Source organism: Rhipicephalus sanguineus, chromosome 1, assembly GCF_013339695.2.
Source record: "Rhipicephalus sanguineus isolate Rsan-2018 chromosome 1, BIME_Rsan_1.4, whole genome shotgun sequence".
NCBI classification, from domain to species: Eukaryota; Metazoa; Arthropoda; class Arachnida; order Ixodida; family Ixodidae; genus Rhipicephalus; species Rhipicephalus sanguineus.
Genome location: NC_051176.1, coordinates 83,624,856 through 83,646,499, shown reverse-complemented (window position 1 = coordinate 83,646,499; position 21,644 = coordinate 83,624,856). Strand labels below are relative to the sequence as shown.

General features: G+C 47.8%; 1 protein-coding gene across 1 annotated transcript in view; it reads right to left on the bottom strand.

Annotated features, from left to right (window-relative positions):
* LOC119386130 (uncharacterized) overlaps positions 1-21,644 on the bottom strand; it is a 128,432-nt gene that overhangs the window by 71,452 nt on the left and 35,336 nt on the right. Inside the window, exon 3 of the mRNA XM_037653477.2 lies at positions 9,558-9,863. Coding sequence (XP_037509405.2) covers positions 9,558-9,863 — 306 coding nt within the window. The remainder of the gene's footprint in view (positions 1-9,557; positions 9,864-21,644) is intronic.

Genomic DNA, 21,644 nt, shown 5'->3' with positions numbered 1-21,644 from the left:
GCGTAGAAACGTTGCTATCCGCGCACCCAGGCAAGCTCCGACAAGTTCAAGGCGCGGTAATGTCAGCCTTTTGATAGGAGCGACTCGAGTTTTCGCGAGAAGCTGTTGGACATAGACGATTCCCGATCTATCTTCGGCCCTTAAGTAGGCAACGAGACCGTATGCCTGTGGGCTTGCGTCAGAGAAGACATGAAGCTGGAAGTGAGCTTCGTCCGTGTTGATTTTGATCAGTGAGCTCCTCTTCAAAGTTAAATCTTTTATGTCTTCAACCTCTGCCGCAAACTTCTTCCACTCATCTTCGAGAGCCTTCGGAAGTGAACCATCCCAACCTATTCCTTGCTTCCAAATATCTTGAAATAGGATCTTGGCTCTGATGGTGAATGGAGACAAAAATCCCAATGGGTCGAAAATTCGCGACGTTGCTTGGAGCACCGTTCGCTTCGTGGGTTTTCCGTTCTTGACAATATCCAGGAGCGGTTCAAGGCTTACACGAAGTGTGTCTTCCTCCGTGTTCCAGTACAGGCCGAGTACCTTCGTTGGTGTATTCTGTATCGCTGACCCTCCGTTTTCCTGTAGTGTTCGTCGCAGCTTGTCCTCGTTGGTCGACCATTTCTGCATGTTCATTCCTGCTGATTTCATGATCTCGGTTGTTTGGTCGTACAAGTGGCAGATCTCCTCAGGCGTTGAAGCGCCGAGTACCAAATCATCCACATAGAAGCTTTCCTTGAGCTGAACAGCTGTTTGTTGGTATTTCGAATCTATGTGGTTGAAGTGATACCGAAGCGTAGCCGATAGAAGAAATGGACTCGACGTTGTTCCGAAGGGCACCCGAGTCATCCTGATCTCCTCGAGTCGTGGAAGCGGTTGGTCCTTGGTCGGTACTTTCTCAAACCACAAGAAGCGGAGCGCATCCCTGTCTTCTTCTTTGATAGATATCTGAAGGAAGGCCTTCTGTACATCCGCTGTAAGTCCGAATGCATACAAACGAAACCTTATTAGCATCTTTAGAAGGTCGGAGTTCAGGTTCGGTCCCTTTTCAAGTTTTTCATTCAGACTGCATGACGCTGTTCCGTGCGACGATGCGTCGAAAACAACGCGCAGTCTTGTAGTAGTGGACGTCTCGCGAATGACTTCATGATGCGGCATGTAATAAACGTTTCCTTCGCGATGCTTGTACGTCCGTGACCTTCTCCGCATGGCCATCCTTCTCATATTGCCTGATAGCTTTGTCATAGGCCTTCAAGTCTTCATCGTTTGTGGAAAGCCGTCGCACCAAAGAATACAGTCGTGAAAGAGCAACTTTGCGATTGTCTTTCATTTCTGGTCCCTCCGATTTCCATGGTAGTGTCACCTCATAGCGACCGTCTTGAAACTTGATGGTTTCATTAAACTTCGTCAAAACCTCTTCTTGTTTGTCTGATGATGTCTCCACAATACCGATTGCATCCATTTCCCAGAATCTTTGTAATGGGAAGGACAGTGCTTCCTTGTCGTATGCGTCTACTCGTAAAACACATATGTGAGTGCTCGTCTTCCGACTAACTTCTTCTGAGAACGCCAGGGGTCCTTGAAGAGTCCATCCGAAGTTCGTGTTGATCGCTACCAGAGATCGGTTTTCGGTGTCCCATTTCACCTCACTTGAATTCGGCATGAGCTTCCACATCTGGTCAGAACCGATCAAGAGACTCACTCCAGGTTCACCTGTGACTCCAGGGAAAACCACTGCGTCTGCTAGTGGTTTGCCTTCCGCAACAATGGCGCGGAACAAGTTGTTATCTTGTGGCACTTCGATCATATCTTCGCAGATGAACGGCACGACGATCGCTTCTATCTCTACTGAGATATTCTCGTGCTGGCTGCGAAGTGTAATGCTCACTACCTTAGCCCGCTGAGCATGCTGTGATCGAGCCCGTCCAAACGTGCTAACCACTAAATCCATATCGCGGATGGGAGATAAATTAAGTTTCTTGTATACATCTTCCCTCAAAAAGGTTCGTTGGCTGCCATTGTCCAAAACACCGCGGACGTAACAGCTATGAGTAGGAGTCGTCAGCCAGGCACGGAACGTCTGGAGGAGAACCTCTGTGGCAAGTCGATGCTGGGTACTGTTCGTTGCAACGTGCATGGCGACGTTCGGCGCCTTTCTCGATCCTGCATAAGCTGAGCTCTTGGGGTTGCACATAGTGGAAGCATGACGACGCTTGCATGTTTTACACTGGATCCTGCGACGACAGTCCCGCACAAGATGTCCCTTCATGGTGCACTTAAAGCATCTACCTTCCTTCCTGAGCATACTGCGCTTGTCTTCGAGGCTAACATCACTGGTGCATCGCTCAGTCTTGTGGTCCTTAGCAGAACAAAAGAAGCATGGTTCTGTTAAGACTTCTGCCTTATTGTGAAGAACCCTTGCCGCAGGAATCGATGCCATATTTAAACTTGAGATTTGTTTAGGGCGTGGTTCGTTTAGCCTTGGTGTCCTAGTCTGAGCACACTTCTCTCTACATTCGATTTCTACCTGAAGAAATTTCAGCAGTCGCTCTAACTCCTGTTCAGCTGAATCCGCACCGCTTCGTGTGGCTACCGAGGAGGAACTGGACTCGATGCTTTCGCTCTTGTAATAGTCTACTACCATATCTTGGGGTATAGCTTTCTGGAGTATTTCGCATAGCATTGAAGCGTAAGATGAAGCGCTCACCCCAAGGTTGGCGAGTCCTCTTCGGTTGAGCTGAATGTCGTCGAATAATTTCCGTAAAGCTGTAACGTTGTTCGATGATGTCACCGACCCAAGTATGCGTAGGTTTTCCAAGAGTTTCTGCTCGATCAACTTGGGGTTGCCGTAGCGCTGCTTCAATATTCCAAGGGCGTCGTTGTAACTTGATTCCGTCACTTGGATTCCGGCGACAGCTTTAGCAGCAGCTCCGTGAAGTAGAGAAACCAGGTAATGGAAGCGATCCGTGTCAGACAGCATCGGGTTCTCGTGGACAGAATGCAGAAACATGTCCCAAAACGGCTGCCATTGGGTGATCGTTCCGTCGAAACGCAGAAGTTTTAACTTCGGCAACCTGGCTCCAAATTCACGTTGTGAGTGTGTCGTGATCGTTGAGGGTTCAGTCGGTCGGTTCCCGTCAGCTGCGGGCGGTGGCTCCGTTGTCGGAAGCGAAGAGGAAGTCTTGAGCATGTCAATATTGTGCTCGAGCAATGCCAACGCGCAGACAGCAGCTTCGTCGTATTCCATGACGGAATCATAATCTTCTATTACTTGCTCGTCGGTCATGACTGCTTCCAATTCGGCGTTGAGCACGTTTAACTCCGACCTCGTCGCCTTCAACCGGCTTTGCAGGACACGAAGCGCAGAAAGTTCAAACTGTCCGGATTGAAGGATCTCTTTCACCTCGTTCACAATCTTCGTGCTTTGCGCTCGGCGAGCGGCCCGCTTGTTCTTGATCCGCTCCATGACGGCTCGATGCAGAGGTCTCTCCCAAAAGAAGTCGCACGTTGCAAAGGCACTTGCTGGCCTGGCTTCCCGGGTCGTTCGGCACCAAAGGATACGATGTGGGAAAAGACACTTCTGTCGGGTTTATTGACGCAGAGCGCTGAACCGTCCCAACATGGTGATAACAGATCGGTCACAAGCCACCGTCCACGTTCTTTTAATCGCGCGCAACTTTTTTCTCCTCTTCCTCTACAGGCGCCGCGTGAGCATGATTTCCAACAGAAGACATAGCGCGGTGTGCAATTTTCGGAAGGGCACAGGAGAACGGAATTCTCTAGACATTCTGCAAACACAGCCTAGGGTGCGAAGACCCCGCAAAGCAACACGCTTAGCGTGAGCAGAAAAGTGTAAGGGGCTATCAAAAAGAACACCTAGATCATTGATCTCACATACCTTACACCACGACACAGAATTGACAGAATATAAAAATGGCACACTAGATGTTTTTCGAGTGAAACTCATTACCTTGGTTTTCGAAATATTTAGGGAGAGGTTATTGCTCCTGCACCATTCAGAAAAAGAACACAAATCAGATTGCAGCAAGCGACAATCGATAACTGAATGAATTTCCTTAAATATCTTTATGTCATCGGCATACAGAAGGAAAGAAGAATTCCGAATGACAGAAGAAACATCATTAACAAAAATAAAAAGAGGAGTGGGCCCAGTACCGACCCTTGAGGAACCCCACTAGTAGCTTTATACAAAGAGGACGTTTGGCCATTAACGGCAACGTAACATAATCTATCAAGAAGATAGCTATGGAGAAGAGAAACAATTGAACATAAAAGTGTGCAAGTTTATCCACAAGCAGCGAATGGCTGACAACATCAAAAGCTTTGCTGAGGTGACAGTAAATAGCGTCAACCTGTCCTCTCTGCGAAATAGGCGTGGAGACTTGCATCATGAAACTGGCAAGATTAGTGACAGTTGAGCGGCCAGCGAGAAACCCATGCTGATTCACAATCAATGAATTTTTTACATCAAAAGACAATATTTTGTGAAGAGCAAGCTCAAAGATTTTGGATGCGGTACAAAGAAGGGAAATAGGGCGGTAGTTCGAGACGTCACTTTTACAGCCAGACTTAAACACTGGGAAAACACGAGCAGTTTTCCACATGCTAGGAAACGTTGAAGCATGCAGACACTTATTAAATATGGTAGTCAATACTGGTACAAGTATACTGCCATAGGCTTTTAGTATGGCATAGGGGATGCCATCTGGGCCAGCTGAAAAGGATGGCTTCAAGCGCTTCATGCATTCTGAAATGGAATCTTCATCTAGCGACACAGCATCAGCAGTGCCAACTGCCTTAACCTGTCGACCGTTACTAGCTACAGAGGCTGGAGACTTATAGACATATGAAAAATGCATGGCAAAAGAGTCAGCAACAGCTTGAACTTCTACTCCATTTGGGTCCAGTATCCTGAAGGACTCGCCACTTTTGCTTGACCGTTTGCGCACATACTTCCAAAACTCAGCCGGCCTGTCAGACGCGCTTTTTTCTAAAAATGAAATATATAGACTGTGATCCCGTTTATAAAGGCGTTTACAAAGAGTACGAAAACGACAGAATTCTTCCTTCAAATGAGTTGATGCAGAACGTTTATACTTCCTGTGTGCACGATAATAATAATAATAATAATAATAATAATAATAATAATAATAATAATAATAATAATAATAATAATAATAATAATAATAATAATAATATATGCGCGAGGGCACATACCATAATAGGAAGTTTTAGCTTGTAACGTATACTTCTTTACGTTACCGTTACCGGATTACGTTTACCGTTTTACCGGAACTCGAGTTTTAGTAAAGTTTCTTAGCTGCCCAAACGTAAACCTTTACGTACGTACGTAAACCTTTACGTTTGCGCAAACCACTAAATGGTGATGATAACAGCATTTAAACTACATTTAATTTAGATAATGTTGAATTACGCTGCGGCAAAATCACAAGAGAGGTTTTTAGCGTGTGCAGTATCCCGGTATAAGCGAAGGCGTGTAGCAATACCAGGTTACCGGGCGATGGTGTCGACATCTTGTGATGCTTCTCGCAACCACAATCATGAACACGTTTGTTTTCGCTTAGTGTTCTTGAGGAGAAAAAATGATTAAAAAGGCAACTCATTCGTAATAATGCCGCTGCAAGGCATTTACATTGGGAGTAGAATGCCCGATGTTTCTGCAATAACAATTTTGTGCTCGCCTGGTACACCTTGGCCCCGCTAGATGGCGCCACCTATCCAGCCTGTCAGCGTCTTTAGGCGTTTCACGTTTGCGGATTCGGTGTTCTAGGTCGCTCTAGCCTCGGTAATCCGGCTGAAATAAGGTGATCGTAAGTGGCGCTCGCACTTCGGCTTATTTTGACTCGGCGGCTGGGGTCTCCGCGAAGCGGATATCGCGAGTAGCCACGAACGAAGGTGGATTTGCGAGATAGGGCCGTAAACGTAAAGCCTATCCGGGGAGTAGTTTACGTTACGTAAACCTTTACGTTCCGTAAACGTTCGCGCATGCGCAGATTCCATCCGGTATCCGGTAACACGGTAACTTGAAGAAGTATACGATACAAGCTAAAACTCCCTAATAACTAGAGGGCAATCTGGCGCTGCGATCGTTCAACCACCGTGGGGAATGTTGTGCAGTCCAGGCTGCAGATCGCATTGCTTTAGCTACCGAACTGTCTACAAGTATTTTTCTACAGTCTCAGTTTCGTTTCACGCGCAGCAGCTGTATCCTGCCGCAATACATTCGGTGTTCTCTGGCGTGGGTGTTGGTGTGCGGCGCAATGCACTCAAACGGTGCCTTTGTTGTTGAAAGTGGCTGGAGCGCTCCAGGTCTCTCGGTTTGCGGCGACGTTGAGGCTTACAGGTGTTTGATAATTTTAGCAAAGCGTCGTTCAACGCACCGCTCAGCAGATGTAGCGGCCCGAGACAGTGGAGAAAACTGCATAGGCGGGCTGCTATCGTTCGAGTGACAACTGTGAACTTTGATCATGAGGGCGCGGTCGCGAGCGCTAGAGCGCGCGCTATCTCGACAGACATAAGTAAACGGCTTGTATACGTATTGTGCTCTCACAGCTTACTTCGCGTTGAGACAACAGACAGCACGAAAAGCGCTTCGCTTCCTGGAGCGGCCGTGTTCGCTTAAATCATAGTTCCGTAGAGTTACGCGAGATCGGATCCAAAAGAGTTAGCTGCTAGCCTTACTTCGTATAACACTACATAATATTTTTCGCTATCGCATTCATTGCTTCGCCCTTGTGGCGAAACTGCGATTTTTTTATAAGCGCGTCTTGTCAAACGCAGTCAAGTTGACTGCCAAACGACGGCGAAGAAAAGTGGGCGCACCGTCTTGCTCCGCTAAATCGGCTTTGCGGCGGAGCGAGAGATGCGTTGTACCTACTGCTGTTCTTATACGAACGTCCTGCGCACAGGCAGACGCGCCTGGCTTCGCAGAAGACGATAGGTTTAGTGTTTCTCACTAGTTACGTTATTTTTATTTCCGTAAGTAAATCATGAGTACGTTCGACAGTAAAACAAGCATATTTCTTTTCACTATAAAAAATTAATTCCTCGGTAACGCCAAATGTGGAACAAAATTTCTGAACAATGCATATCCCGGTGGTTGAATATGTCGATGCTGCATTCAATCTGATAGTTCCGCAAACTTTTTGCACTAAGTTTTATATACGGAAGAACGCAGCAAATATGAATTGGAAATAACTTTATATCACTTTGTTTAATGCTCGGTAAACAAGCGTCACAAGTCTCAGGAATGAAATCCATCCGAAGCCGATCTGAAGCCTGTACTTGCCATCATTCCCTTCCCCGCCACGGTGGTCGAGTGGTTATGGCGCTCGACTGCTGACTTGAAGGTCGCGGGATCGAATCCCGGCCGTGGCGGCTGCATTTTAGATGGAGGCGAAAATGTTCGAGGCCCGTGTACTTAGATTTAGGTGCACGTTATAGAACCCCAGGTGGTCGAAATTTCCGGAGCCTTCCACTACGGCGTCTCTCATGATCATATCGTGGTTTTGGGACGTAAAACCCCAGATATTAGTATTATTATTGCCAACATACCCGCCACTCAGGGGCAGCCACCACCGCGATTGTCCTTGTAGACAGGCAAAACGATTTTTTGCACCTGTTTATAGGTTAATGAACATATAAGCACTACACGCCACTCGCAAAGAGTAAGTAGTCTACTTTTGCATCTCAGACTGCTTGCCGTTTTCCTGACCAGATGCTGCTTCGACGACATTGATTAGAATTTCCTCTTTTCTTTGTCATGGGAAGCTCCGGTCCGACGTAACAGAATGGCCGCCTTTCCTGCGCGCTGGGCGTGATTACGTTCGATATCGCCATTAAAATTCGATTATTAATATCCCACATCACGTGCATTTTTCGTGATTTCACAAAAAATGCGTATGTCATAAATTGTCACGGACTAAAATTTCCTAATAAAACTGCCTGAACTCTGTATATAAAAAGTTAATTACCGAATTTTTCTTAATGAGCCACTTCAACGTCACGTTAGCTTCGGCAAAGTATTTCCGCCTCGACGTAGAGTTCGTGCACGTGCAAAACCGAGAGGAGCCTGAATCCCATCGAATTTTTTAAAAATCCGTATTGGGTTTAAAAAACACCATGTATATTTTCCCTTTCATGGTTTCCCGTCTTGTGTGGGTACAAGAAGGGGAACTGAGGGTTTCGATAGCCATAATCAAGCCAACAGACACTAAAAACCTAGGAAAGCATATGTGAGATTACATAATTTCTACTTACGTTAATGAAGAAATGATAAAGTAAGTGAATGAGCAGGGCAAACATAACTAGCCGCAGGCGGCAGTCGAACCCACGCTCATATCCTTGAGATATCGCGGCGCCAGTTTCCCGGCCACTTTCTTGGGTACTTATGTGTGCTATAGCACTGATGTGTTCTAGGCTGCTGCGTTTTGTTATCTTGTTGGATGAAGAAGACTAGTGAACATGGAGATGATGTAGTCTTTCCACTTTGCATTAACTAAAGTCTCAAACGCTGAATATAGAACGCACTGTACAGTGGCGTTCTGTTGCAGCTTTTCGAGGCCTTCATTATCCCCAAAATGTAACTGGGCCTTGTAACGCTTCCTGAGGTGTGTTTCTTATAGTAAAGATGCTTCCCGCCGTAGTTGTAGAAAATTACTTCTGTCCGTTTTTACGTGGTTTAAATATAACCCAGGACAAATTCATTGCTACTAGCTTCCCCGAGGCGGCCGGTTTCCTTTCTTCAGCCATGTGCAATGCAAAATATACTGTAAACACCGGCTCAGCACGTGTTTTTTAAGCAATACACTCAGGCGTAATGTATATATTTCCAACTACAATGTCCATTTCACAAAATAGGAGTACATATATTTCCCAGTGTTTAAGTAATCTTGTCACAATGAGGGAAAAACCGTTTGTCACGTCCTATCAAATGTGGAGTGTGCACTTTTTCATACTGCAGTCTTTGAACACATTACTAAGGGAGTTGCAATAACTTTAAGCGGCGTCATACTGGAACATAATTTCTGTGTCTAAATAAACCATGACAAATTCAACAAATGTTGCGCCCTATTTGCGGTTTAATGCATGTTTCAAGTGAATAAAAAGAGAACCTTGCGTTCTTAACATTACTGAATGACGTCGATCTGGTGGTTTCGCTCGAACGTAGTCATGAATAAGTTATATTACTGCAAGTTTTAATGTTTTACCTACTCATTAAATATTGGCCTCACATACGGTGTAACTTCGAGCGTTGTTCACACGAGAAACTCGATTTTTCTTAGCAGCATCACGGGGTTGCGCCAAAACGAATCACTCTGCTGCGAGACCATTGATGCTGCAGCATGATTTGGCGGCACTGAGCCACTCGTCATGCGCGCCCCCAAAAGTAGGCCCAATGTGGGAAAGTCAAAATAACACGCATGATCTCGACTAGCTTTAGTGCTCTCATAAATCCGAACCTTATCAGATATCGCATAGATATCAATACCAAGAACACACAATATACATCTCGAAAACGCGCTTACCAGTAGCTGGAGATCTCACGATCAAAAAGGCCGCCTTCCCAAGTTTGAACTGGCTGTAATAATCGTCGTAGAAGGGCCGGAGCGTAATATTGTATAGGGTGTATCCCCTGATACAATCAGTCGTGTAGCGACTCTGCAAGGGTGACAGCTTTGTCTGAAAACCGTGGTCCGTGGAGGTGCCGCGTAAATAGTAGCCCGCGAGGCCAGAGCTTGGTGATACGCCCCACGTCCACGAAAGCAGTAGGGAGCCGTTCGGGTGGGCGAGGCTGGTGAGCTCTGGTGTGCGAGTACGGATGTCTCGCGGTGCTGCAAGGAGAAGAAGACGCTCTTGTAAGGCGAGTGAATTAAGCTTTCTCTTCGAGAACATTTTTCTTTCAGAATTTCTTTCAGAGTGAGCCTTATCTAAACATGTAGACTGGGCTAAACATTACGGTAACGTGAAGTCAACCTGTGTTTTATCTAAAGATACACTTCTAATTAAATTTTGTCAACTACCGATGCTAACATCCACTAAAAATTAGTTTCGAATAAAAAAATGACTCAAATCCTTCACCTGTTCGAATCGAAGTGAGCCAGGTCCACTTTTATTTAATGGCGTACTGCGGGAACACCTCGTGACAGTCAACACAGTTTCTAGTCCATTTACCTTACTATAATGTTTTATTTTTCTTACAAAACATTATCGATTGCAAAGCGCGGGAGTATTCTCCACCTCACCCCAAGCTAAATTGGGCCCAGTCCGGTCAATGGCAGCAGCTACAAACACGAACGTACATGAACCCCGTCATCATGCACCACATATATCCCGAATTATACACAACTAATCTATGCCAGTATTTTAACATCAGAGCCACGCCTGATCACATCCTATGGGCATGTCCAGCGTTGATCAGCAATACTGGGGTCGTGGCCTCCAATGAAGGCCTTCGGACGCGTTGACGGACTGAGCTGCCCAGTTCGGGCCTGGACAAGTAACTCTGAGCGATCCAGCAGGCCGAGGAAGCTGCCAGGAGACATGGTCTCTCCGTTAGCTCCTAGGTGAGAGCCGAGCCCAGCAATCTGCCGGAAATTAATAAAAGTTTCTGTCTCTCCGAGGCGATCCAATTATAAGGGACTACGGTAAATGTGGGTGATGTCCCTTCCAAGAAGAAGCTACGCGCCGCATAATTCTAGCAAACGTATGACTTCCTAAGAACTCAAACAAGAATCAAATCCGTAATGTGTTTTTGCGATCGCAATATCAACAAATATGGGCGATGAGCAAAAAGAAACGCTTGTCTCAAAACGCAGGGTGGCGTTTCCATTTCGATGTTTTGTCAAGGCCCTGTCAAGCGACGAAAGTCTGCAGAAACCTCATGCTCCCGCCGTGTACTATTGGTGAGCTAAAAGACCATCGGCAGCTCTTCTGATCCTAGAAAGTACAGTACTGAGGAAATAACATTTACGAAAGAGAAATTCACAACCACCAGTTTGTAGAACGAAGCCACATGGAAATCCACATGGAAATCCACATGGAAATCCACAAAGCCTCTTAGTTGCCGAATCCGTCCTGATCGTCTTTATCGTCGAAATTCGTCCTGATGAAACTCGGGACAAACGCATTTCCGGGCCGGTCGCTCTACCAATTGAGCTATCCAGGAAGCTAGCATTTAACAGCGCGAGGGCGAATTCATCGACAACTCCAAGCGCATGAACACAAAATATTGCATATCGGTTCTGCGGAATTCCGCGAGGTGGTGGAAGTGTTAAAGGGGCCCTGCCATAGGCGTGCGCAGGGTTCCCCATCAGGGGGGGTGAACGTTCATCGCCGCGCCCCCCCCCCCACCCTACTAAGTCAATGCATGGGGCAGATTTTGCGCCCCCCCCACCTCTTAGGTGACTAGAAGGGTCAATGTACGCGGCAAATTTTGCGCCCCCCCTCTTAGGTGATTAGGGGGGGCGGCACGCCTATGTGCGCACGCCTATGGGCCCTGCTGTGCCCACGCCTATGGGCCCTGCAACACTTTTTCATCATGGTCAGAAAACGCTGCTGCTCGGTAGTCGAGGCTCCCGAGAACACGCGACCTAAACACTATTGCTCCGCACGCAGACTGGAATTTGCAATTAATTCTCAAAGTCAGCTGAAAAACGCTCCCTGTTCTCTCAAAAATGATGCTATATTCCCAAATTACTGCGCCATATACCCAACTCAACGGCTGTTGGCTGATTTGAGCATCGTGAGCTGCATTAGTTACCGTGGCCGCCGCGGCATGCCGCCACGTGACAGCGCACGCGAGCGATTACACTGAAAGTAAGCCCCATGCTCGAAGAAAAAAAAAAAAGAAAATAAAGTACTCAAGGTCATGACGTGCCCTGACGAAGGGACACATTTTTTTGCCCTCTTGCCATCCCCCTCCCTGCGTAGCTTTCAGCGTGCTCCCTGGTACGAAAGGAGAGAGGAAACACTTGAAGCGTGCGACAAATCCCGGTAATTCCGCTCGTACTTGACAGATTCAAAAAAATTTTTGCGGCATGTGATTCGTAAAGTACCATGCGCCAATTGAGAGACTATTCCATTATAACTCATAAAAGTGCTACAGGGTCCCTTTAAGGAAGGAAATTGACAACCGTTCCTTTGTAGAACGAAGCCACGTGGAAATCCAAACGCATTCCTCAGAAAGAAAGCCTCGTAGTTGATGAAAAATTCATCCGGGTCCGTGGATCGATTGCGGGACCAACACCTTTCCGGGGTGGTCAAAGTCAAAGTCAATTTATTTTCATTGTAGAGGCCATTAAAATGGTAAACAGGAAAATACGCAGCCGAGGGTCCCATAGTCGAAGACTGCAATGAGACCTCAGTTAATAGCAGTTATCAAGAAGCACAAAAAAAGAAAACAACGAGCAAGTGAACCACAAATAAGGAAGCGCTTCCAATACAACATATATCTCATAAATAAAGTGCAGATATTAAGACACTGAGTCAAAGTACCAGAACTCTATTAAACTAACAAAACTAATTATAGCACTAATGATGTAAAAATTATAAACAAGAAACTTTATAAGTGGCGATATGCTGAAGGAAGTCAATTTAGTTCTGTAAGCAAAAAAGATTAGTGGTATGTTTGAATTCATGAAAAGATGAAGAGGTTTTGATAGTTAAGGGTAAATCATTCCATAGTTTTATGACTGTGAATGTTGAAGTCCTACTGCCGCAGTTAGAATGCACAATAAGCCAAAGAAAGTTAAAGCTACGTGCAAACCTGGTATTATTTTTATTAGTAAGATATCAACACTCAATAAATTCGTATGAGAGATGTTTATTAAGTAATTTATGAAATGTGATAGTGAGATGATACCTAAACTAGCCCGTTATATGTACAATATTGTGGTCACGATGTAATGAGACGCAGTGCTGAAGAAATCGCTGTTGGTAGTCGTACGCATTGCTTCATTTTGTAAGTGCTGAATAGGTTTTAAATGGCAGTGATACGTATTACTCCAGGAGACAATGCCATAAATGATCTGACTGTGAACGAAGACGAAGTATAATGATAATAATGCACCTTTGGAGAAATATGATTTTGTTCTAATTAGTGATCTTATACAGAAAGTACATTTTTGTTTAATAAAAGCAATGTGTTGAAAAGCTTTAGGTTAGAATTAATTTAATGCCCAAGAAAGATACAGAGAGTCCAGGATGATATGGCCATCTGCATAATTAAATGAAGTCTTCCTGGTAGTAATCTCTGACTAGTTCTGAAAATCAGAAGCGTCGTTTCGTTCGGATTGATAATTAGGTAATTTGGATACCACCATGCAACAATTCTTTCCAGCTCACTCTTTAGTTGAGAGACTAATACCGTTGTCAAACCCGAACTTTTAATCGCGATCGGAACCGATCGGGATCAAGACGATCGCGATCCGCGCATCGCGATTTTGCTGGCGTCTTCGCTCTCTGGCCGAGCGCGTTGAATGCACAATCCGCCTCGTGCATCGGTATGGTGGCGCCACCGCTCGGCTAAGGCGGTTGTACCCTCTCCCAACCCCCCATAGGATCCCATCCATTTTGAATGAAGTTTGCGATTTCGTTGCGCAAAAACAAACTAGAGCCATGTCTCGACAATACGCCACACCGACGACGCAACACTTCCTCTTGCTTCCACCGATACGCGATGCTCCTAAGTGACCCCTCTCTCCACTTTCTTTTATTTCTTTCGGTGGCCGTGAGAGCGCGCGCTGTGCACTGTGCAGTAGCGCACACGACAAGACCGGCTAGGCTCGTCGCTTTCGTCGCGTCTTCCTTGAACGTTGCAACGTTAATATTCTGTTAAGGCGGAGGCCACACGTCGGACGATGAGCCCTGATTACGTTCAGCTGCCATCTCATCAACGGCAATGTTTCAGACGCGTCAGTTGTGTACTTTTGTCCGTTGGTTGCGGGACAAGATGGCCTCCTGCAAGACCGCGTTTTTCCAAGTCAGCTGTGTGTGTAGTTCTCGGCGTCGTTGCAGTTTGATGACGCGAGGACGTCAACTTGTGCTATATCGTGGGAACCACTGAATTGACTGCAAGCTTGACGACATTGTGCCAGAATATTCTAGCGTACTGTACGCGCACGATTCTGCTACACTTAAAGTACCGCGTTTGGCCTCGAGCGTCAACCTGGTACGCCTGTGTGCAACGAGCGTGTTGTTATCGTTGTTGCGTCGGTTAATATTGAATTGCAATTGGAATACCGTTTTTGCAAAGGTAAGTGAAGGTGTAAGTAGTTGTCCGGCTATATGCTCGCTACTCCACGAACATTACTTCTAGAATCGCATTTTATTTTGAGCTGCACGTACCAAAGGAAAATCTAGCATACGAGATACATTGCACGCGTGCGCATTTCCTATATATATCTGAGTAATGCCACGCGTGCGCATTTCCTATATAAGTCTGAGTAATGCCATGCTCAATTTAAAGCGCATGTGTTAGAGGATTGTGGCTTCAATGGTGAAAGTGATTAGATATTCCGAAATATGTGATTGCAATGCAGTTAGAACTTTCTTATATGTTAACACGGTCTGTGAACAAAAAAAACGCTGTGTGAATGTTTGTTGGTCATTTGCTAAAGTACTTTCACGCATTAATATGCAGCTGCGTGACGGCTGTTAAAACGTTTAGCAAGTTAGATTTTGGTTTTCTTGGCCTAGTTGAGTGCTACGAGTGTTGGGTGAAGATAAAATCGCGTGTCTTTTGTGCGTTTCTTAAGCAGGCATACAGCCGTAATAGTCATTGTTGTTGTACTGTTTGGGGTGTTCAATAAAACAAGAATGCTGTTTTGTACTGCAACAGTTTTTATTTCATCTGTGTTAACAGATCACGCAAACAACTTGGACACATGCACGTAAGAAACGTACGCAGTGCATCGCGCGCACGCATAAAAAAACGGGCCTGTCATTTTAAAACAAATAATATAGAACAATCGACGTAACAGACGGCATGGTTGTCTAGTGGAGCAGCGTCGGCAGTACAAATGTCAAACCAGAATGAAACATGAATAGAAAAGCGGAGAGTAACAGGCGCTTTGCCCACGGCTTCTATGAGCCGCGCGTACCCACCTATCACCACCGTTCGCCGTTGGTGGCGCCACCAGTACCACTGAAAGCAGCAGCGCACGAGGCGCATAAACAAGAAAATCGAGCATAGTTCAACAAAAAAATATTTTTAAAAACCACCTTTATATGAAAAAAAAGAAACTGTAAACTGCTTAATTTGAAACAATATCCAAATTTCGCATATTTCGCGCGTTGGTATTGACCCCATGCAGTTATAAGAGGAGCAGACGATAAGCAGACGACCATTGTCTCAGTGCGCACTTCAACTGCCACATCGTTGGAGCAGTTGGTGCACCCAGTAAGAAATTCTTTATGGGCGTCGCCAGCTTTTCGATTATGTCGCAGCGTACGCGCTCTTCGTGATCGAATGAAGAAACCTGTCAATTAATTGGCCGACTGCAGGAGCGGCCGAAAGACTTGAGGTGCCAGAAGCGAAACTCTGGCGTGAACAACAAGATCGGCGCTGTGCTGCGACTGGATGGCTACGAGCGGGCACCATCAGAAATGAAAGTCGAGGTTAGGAATATCACACAGCAATGCTGGTAATGTAAAGAAAATTGTATCGAATGATGGATTTCTGAAGTTACGCTTGTAGAGGCACGTAAAATTTTTCACGCTTGTACGTTTCTTGAACGAATGTCCTTGCTTATAAGGGCCTCTATAGAAATACCGTACGCTGATTTTTTGTAGTAACATGTAAATGTTTAGTATTATTTTGAGTGTTAGAGTACGTGCATATATGCCCCCATTAATTTAGCTCAAGAGGCGAACACATGGTGAAGCTCAAACCATCTCTCGTTCCGATCAAACTTCCACCTTTGGCGATGAACGACCAGGTAAGCCGCTGTGATTAAGGAGTTAGCGAAAATGAAGCGTCTCTTCATTTCTTCGGTTTCCGCTGTTGCAACTTCCATTTCGAGGCTGATATTGGCAGATGCCATTAGAAGAGCAGCAATTGTGCACTTTTCTGCGGCGCTTATTTTGTCAGTGACGGCAAAAATCTGTGGCGCCTGGCGCGAAATACAGGCGACAGAAAGCGCGACCGCCACCGTTGCCAAGTGTCAAGGATGCCTCATATCGCGAGAAGAATTGCAACAAACGTAAACAACTGCACAACGAAGACGCCTGTAAACATGCAAAATACTACGGAAAAAGAAAATGAATTTCATAAACGGTATGTAAATCGTGCTACAGAGATTTTACTAGTTTTTGGTCACTCTAACGCTACCTGGAGCACTTTATCTGACCAAAGCTTGAGGCGGATTAGCTTGAACCGTGTAGCAGCGGCGATAATGTTGATCACGATTAAGAAAAACAATCCGGATCACCCTGATCGCGTTTAAAAGTGCCCGTGTGACAGCGGTATAAGCTGAACCGAGATTTATCATGCATATAGAGATGGCAGCGCTATCGGCATACAGCACGCACTCCGCAGAGTTAAGATGCGATGGTAAATCGTTATTACATATATATCGAAAAAAGTAAGGGACCTAGTATGGATCCCTGTGGTACACATTGATTAATGGTTTTGGTATCAGAATAAACACCTCCCGTAAATACTGTTTGCACTCTGTTAGGCAAGTAACTTTTCAGAAGACAGGACCAGTAATACCAAATGATTCCAGCTTAAGAAAAAGCATGTTACGATTAATTATCAAAAGCCTTTATAAAACCCCAAAAAAAACTGATCCAGCAAAGTTACTTTTGGCAAGTGAATGACGAATGTAGTCGGTTAGGAATAATAAAGATAAGTTAGTCGAACTTCCCGTGCGAAAACCAAGCTGAAAGTGATTTAATAAATGAAATTACCACTTCGATCTCGGGCACCAAATCGGGTTATTTTACGAAGACTTTTCGCCGGAGCCTCGCCGATGCCGCGTTAAGCTTAACGAATACGGGCCTAGAGCTAAGCCTAGGCATGCTCCCGCACGCCAGGCCGAGCAATACCCAAGGCCTGCAGACCAATTTTGTCGCCAAGCGTGGAGGTCCAGGTCTACGGAGAGGAGATTTTCCCGAAACATTTTGTGGAGAAGGATAGCGTCAGCTATATGCCGGGAGACCGGCCTGTCTGACTGAGACGCCAGCGAAGATATCGTCTGCTTCAACAACCAGAAAAGCATCGCTGTCATCAACACATCCAGTAGCACCCACGCAAAGAAATAAAGAGAGCTCCCAGGCCATGGGGATCGGCGATCGCCATTAACAGGTCAACGTGTATGAAACGGCACCCAATCATACGGTCAAGGGGGTTATTCCAGGCATACCTATCTAAAAAGGCGCCAGAGCCATTAACACCAAGATCGCCAACGACAGGAACGCGATAGCCCAAGCGGCCAAGCGTCTTACCAACACTACGACCGTCATCATGACCTTGGAAAGCCCGAAAGTACCTGCCCTCGTGAGCTATGCCGGCACTCTGCTTCGCTGCTCACTGTGCAGAAAGCAGGTCGACATCTGTCACTAATGCGCTAGACTAAGAGGCCACGTTATGGACGTCTGCCCAGAACCCCAGGAGAAGATCTGCAGGGGCTGCTACGCCAAGAACCCACACCCCAATCAACAGTTCAAACCAAAATGCCGCCTATGCGGAGGGGAACATCTCATGGCACACAAGTCCTCCCGTGCAAAGCTGATGACCCCGTATATCGTCAAGAAACGAAGATGGGAAAGGAAAAGAGCGGAAGCGGAAGCAGAGCTCGAGGCGGCCAAGAAACATGGAGGAGAGATAACCCCGCACCCTGCGAAAGCCATGGCCCAGATCCAGCGTCCGGGCCAGGTCCAGAGCGACTATGGCAACCGGGGCCTCTCAATCCCACCAGCAGAGCCGGTCGAAGAGCGGAGCCCGGAATCGCATGCCGAGTCCGGCCACAGGCAGGTCGAGATCCAGTCGACGTTTACCAAAGCACCCACAGGAACCAGGCCCTCCCCGAAAAGGTGAGCTGGGCATACGCGGTGAAGGACACGCCAAAGCGCGAGGTCTCTGGGGAAACTGCCTCAGAACGGCGAGTCACAACTACCATATACAGCGAGGTTATCGCAGAAATGAAACGCGAGAACGCGATGCTCAGGAGACTAATACAATAGCTTCCCCAAGAGGTACGCGAGCTGAGAAAGGTAGCGACTCCCGCGGAACCCCGCGAGCCCACACCCGTTTGCACCCCTCCTCTGAGCAACAACGGCGAGGAGCAGGACGTAGCAACCCCGCCCGCGATAAAGCGAGCTGTACAAACCTAAGAAATAAGCCGCGCCGAACAAGGCGAGATCGTAAATTAAAGCCACGCTCACCGAACTGCAAAGCGTCATGGGAAACCTGTCTTCGGCCATGTCCGAACTCACGAGCAGGGATAGCAAAGCTCGAGGAATGCGCGATGTGGGCACCGTCCTTTCGCTATTACCACAGACGAACGCGGGTCTGTGGGTCCAGTGATAATCCCGGACGTTCCCAAGATTGACCCCCCCCCTCCCCGCGTTTCGCTCCAGTTTCTCAATAGGTCCCACCCCATTTAGGACTGCAAGAAAGCTAGGCATGATAAAGAGCCATTAAGGCGAAAACACAAGGTTGTTGGGGTCCGAGGCGCGCCCGAAGCCTCTGCGCGGGCGTTTCTCCTGTTCTGCTGATCCTTTGCCTCCCTCGTTTTCCTGCGACGACGAGTGGTGCCACCTTTCACCATGCGCCGGCTCACGTGGGGGCGCTGCTCACGGTCTCAGAGCCAACATTTGACGGGAAGAGACTCGCACGCGTCGGGAACGCTGTCTCTCCTCGGCCGATGCACAGTAAGCACGTGTTTACCTTCGCTGTCCGGCGTCCCCTTTGGGAATCGCCGGACTGCAGTCTCCCTGCGGTGCCTTGCCACCCTCGGAGGCCGCGTATACCGTTTGTGCTAGATCCGGTTCCGTAAGCTAAAAAAGAAAGAGCGGTGCCTGGTGCTCATGCGTGGCTGTACTACGCTGAGCCGCACTTGCCGGAGGAGCACGAGTACGGAGATTTGCCCTAGCTCTCGCGACCAGACCCAGTGGTCATCGCGAGAGTGGGCAGCATAGCCTCGTGGTATCTTTTGCCGAGCTGCGTGTCAAAGCGCCCATTGCCAGCTGAGACGCGCTTGCGGGTTCCCCTTTGTGTACCATACGCGCGCGGAAGCCTTTTGCTTCCCCGCGTCCCGAGAGCGGATGTTGTGCTGTGTATTGGGGTGCCGCAAAAGAAAATGAAGTGTTTATGTTGTTAGCTAAAACATTTTGCCGCGCGGCGCTCGACGTCATTGCTAGCTGAGGGCGCGTGGAGCGGTGCGCTACACATGCCCAGGCGATGGCGGACGCGGACATGTGGCTAGGTAAGCCTGAACCCGCGGTGGTCTTTACAACGGTGAGTATCGAGGCTACCACGCTGGCTCCCACAGCGGTATAAAGGGTTCATTAAGCCTTTCATTATACACAGCCGAGTCAGCGCGCCTTTGCGAATCAGGCTCGCCGTGTTATCCACGTTATGTCTCATAGGTGTGAGTTTTTTCCGCAGTAGTTGTTAGCAGAAACCGCTTTGCTCGAGGAAAGTGCCAGGAAACTACCAGTTCGAGCAGCAGAATCCAGTACCCACTCTTGTCACAACCTCCCGTAGGGATGACGAGAGGCGCTACGTACTAGCTCCCAGTGCAGATCGTTGTGAATTGCTCCCGCGGGATCGCCTCGATACATTGGAATCTCAAGCATGTGCACGTTTTCATCTTGTCAGCTGCCTGGTCGACGGTACAAGCAAGGATCTCGAGGAAATGAAATAACTTCCAGAACACAGCGTGGTTGCCTTTCTGGAGAGGAGCCTAAAGCCGTTCCAAGGAGTCCCTTCAAGACTAATGCTGGTGGCCGTGACTGATTGATCGGCGGCTTTTCCTTAAGTGCTCAGAAAATTCCTCTCCAGCCATCCTGTAGGTGGTGTTCCAGGGAGGCCTCACGACGTGGGAGAGCGCCCTTTCCTCTTCTGATCACTGCGTCCCACTGCTTGACCGATCATGCGTATGTCTCCTCCCTTTTGCTACACCACGTGACCAATTCAGGATAGTGAAATTAAAAGAATCCTGTGACTGGCCAAAAGGACAGTGCTATTGTGCGAGAACTGCTTTTAACCAGCTGCACAGGGCTCGAAGAACTATCTCTCTGAACTGCTTTTTTATCTACCTTCACTATTTTCCTTCATTTCGCAATATGTCATAAAGTAAACAGTTTTACGACAATGTCCTCGATTCGCCTCTGCCCGACGGTGATCGTCGTCCTCAGACGTCCATGGTTAGTGCCGCCACTACGGCACGATACCACCAAGAACCAGTGATGGCCAGCTCATAGGACGAGCATTATGGGTCCCAACAATGGCGAGGCGTACGTGCGACGACTCGATAGGCAACAACTCATGGCAGCAGTGGGAGTGAGGTAACTCCGGGGCACAACAACTGGTGGCAGCGGTGAGATCGAGGTAACCCCGGGCCACAACAAGACGTAGTGTGTTTTGGTAACGGAGCCACTGCCCAACCCGAACTGTGAACACTAGCAAATTGGACCGCTACTGCTCCCTTTCGCATGATCGTCAGTTCGACGTCACAGCGGTCACAATCGGCTCCTAGTGGAGCTTGCGAAGCGCATTGTGGTAACGAGGCCTTAGCGCTTGCAGATTTTCACCCGCTGGCTGCTATGCAAACTAGCAGCCAAGCTCACATTGAGCACGCGGCAAACAGCCGACGTTAGCCGCAAGCGTCCTAGCAATTTCACGTGAAGCTGCCCCAAACGGCGGCTGTGAACGACAGGAGGCGCACCACACGAGAAGCCAGTATTGCTCCGGGAATGGCCCGATGGCCAGCATCCCTTTCGAAACCGCGCCGCTTTTCGAGCTCGGAGACAGTTCCCTATTGCTCGACCACACCGACAGCTTCCTTGCACCGAGAGCTCGCACCGACAGCTTCATTTGTGAGCTGGCGCACAGACGCTGCTGTAATATACACCCAACCCAAATGATCCCAGGGCTCACGGAGGCAGTCCAAACGCTTTTGGCGGTTGCGAAACGCGCTCAGCCCGCTGTCATGTTGGCCGTTCCAGCATACATCAGATATGGTGATCTGCTCAGTCCAAGGGACGATCTGGACTCCCTCACACGTTACCAGTGAGACATGGGTTATGACGATCAGGAGGTGCTCGGATGAGTCGTCCCGGCTGCACTGAGTGACACGGCGGCTAGGTGGAATCGGCTTTCAGGCCACCGAGCTCTAACCCTCAGTGAGTACCGCATGGCCTACCGGCGCGAAGTCTTATACCCGCTGACTACGAGAGTAGGATACGGCACCAGCTCGAGCTCCGCACACAAGCTCATGATCAGTCGCTTCAAGAGTGCGTACGCGCGACGGAAGCGTGTTCCAGAGGGAGCGCGTTGAACGGGTGATCAGGCAAGCACATCCGACGTCTTCGGCGTAACTGCGTGGCAGTCGCCTCCGAGACTAAGAGGAACTGGCGGCTGAGGCAAAGCGCATTCACGGCGAGAT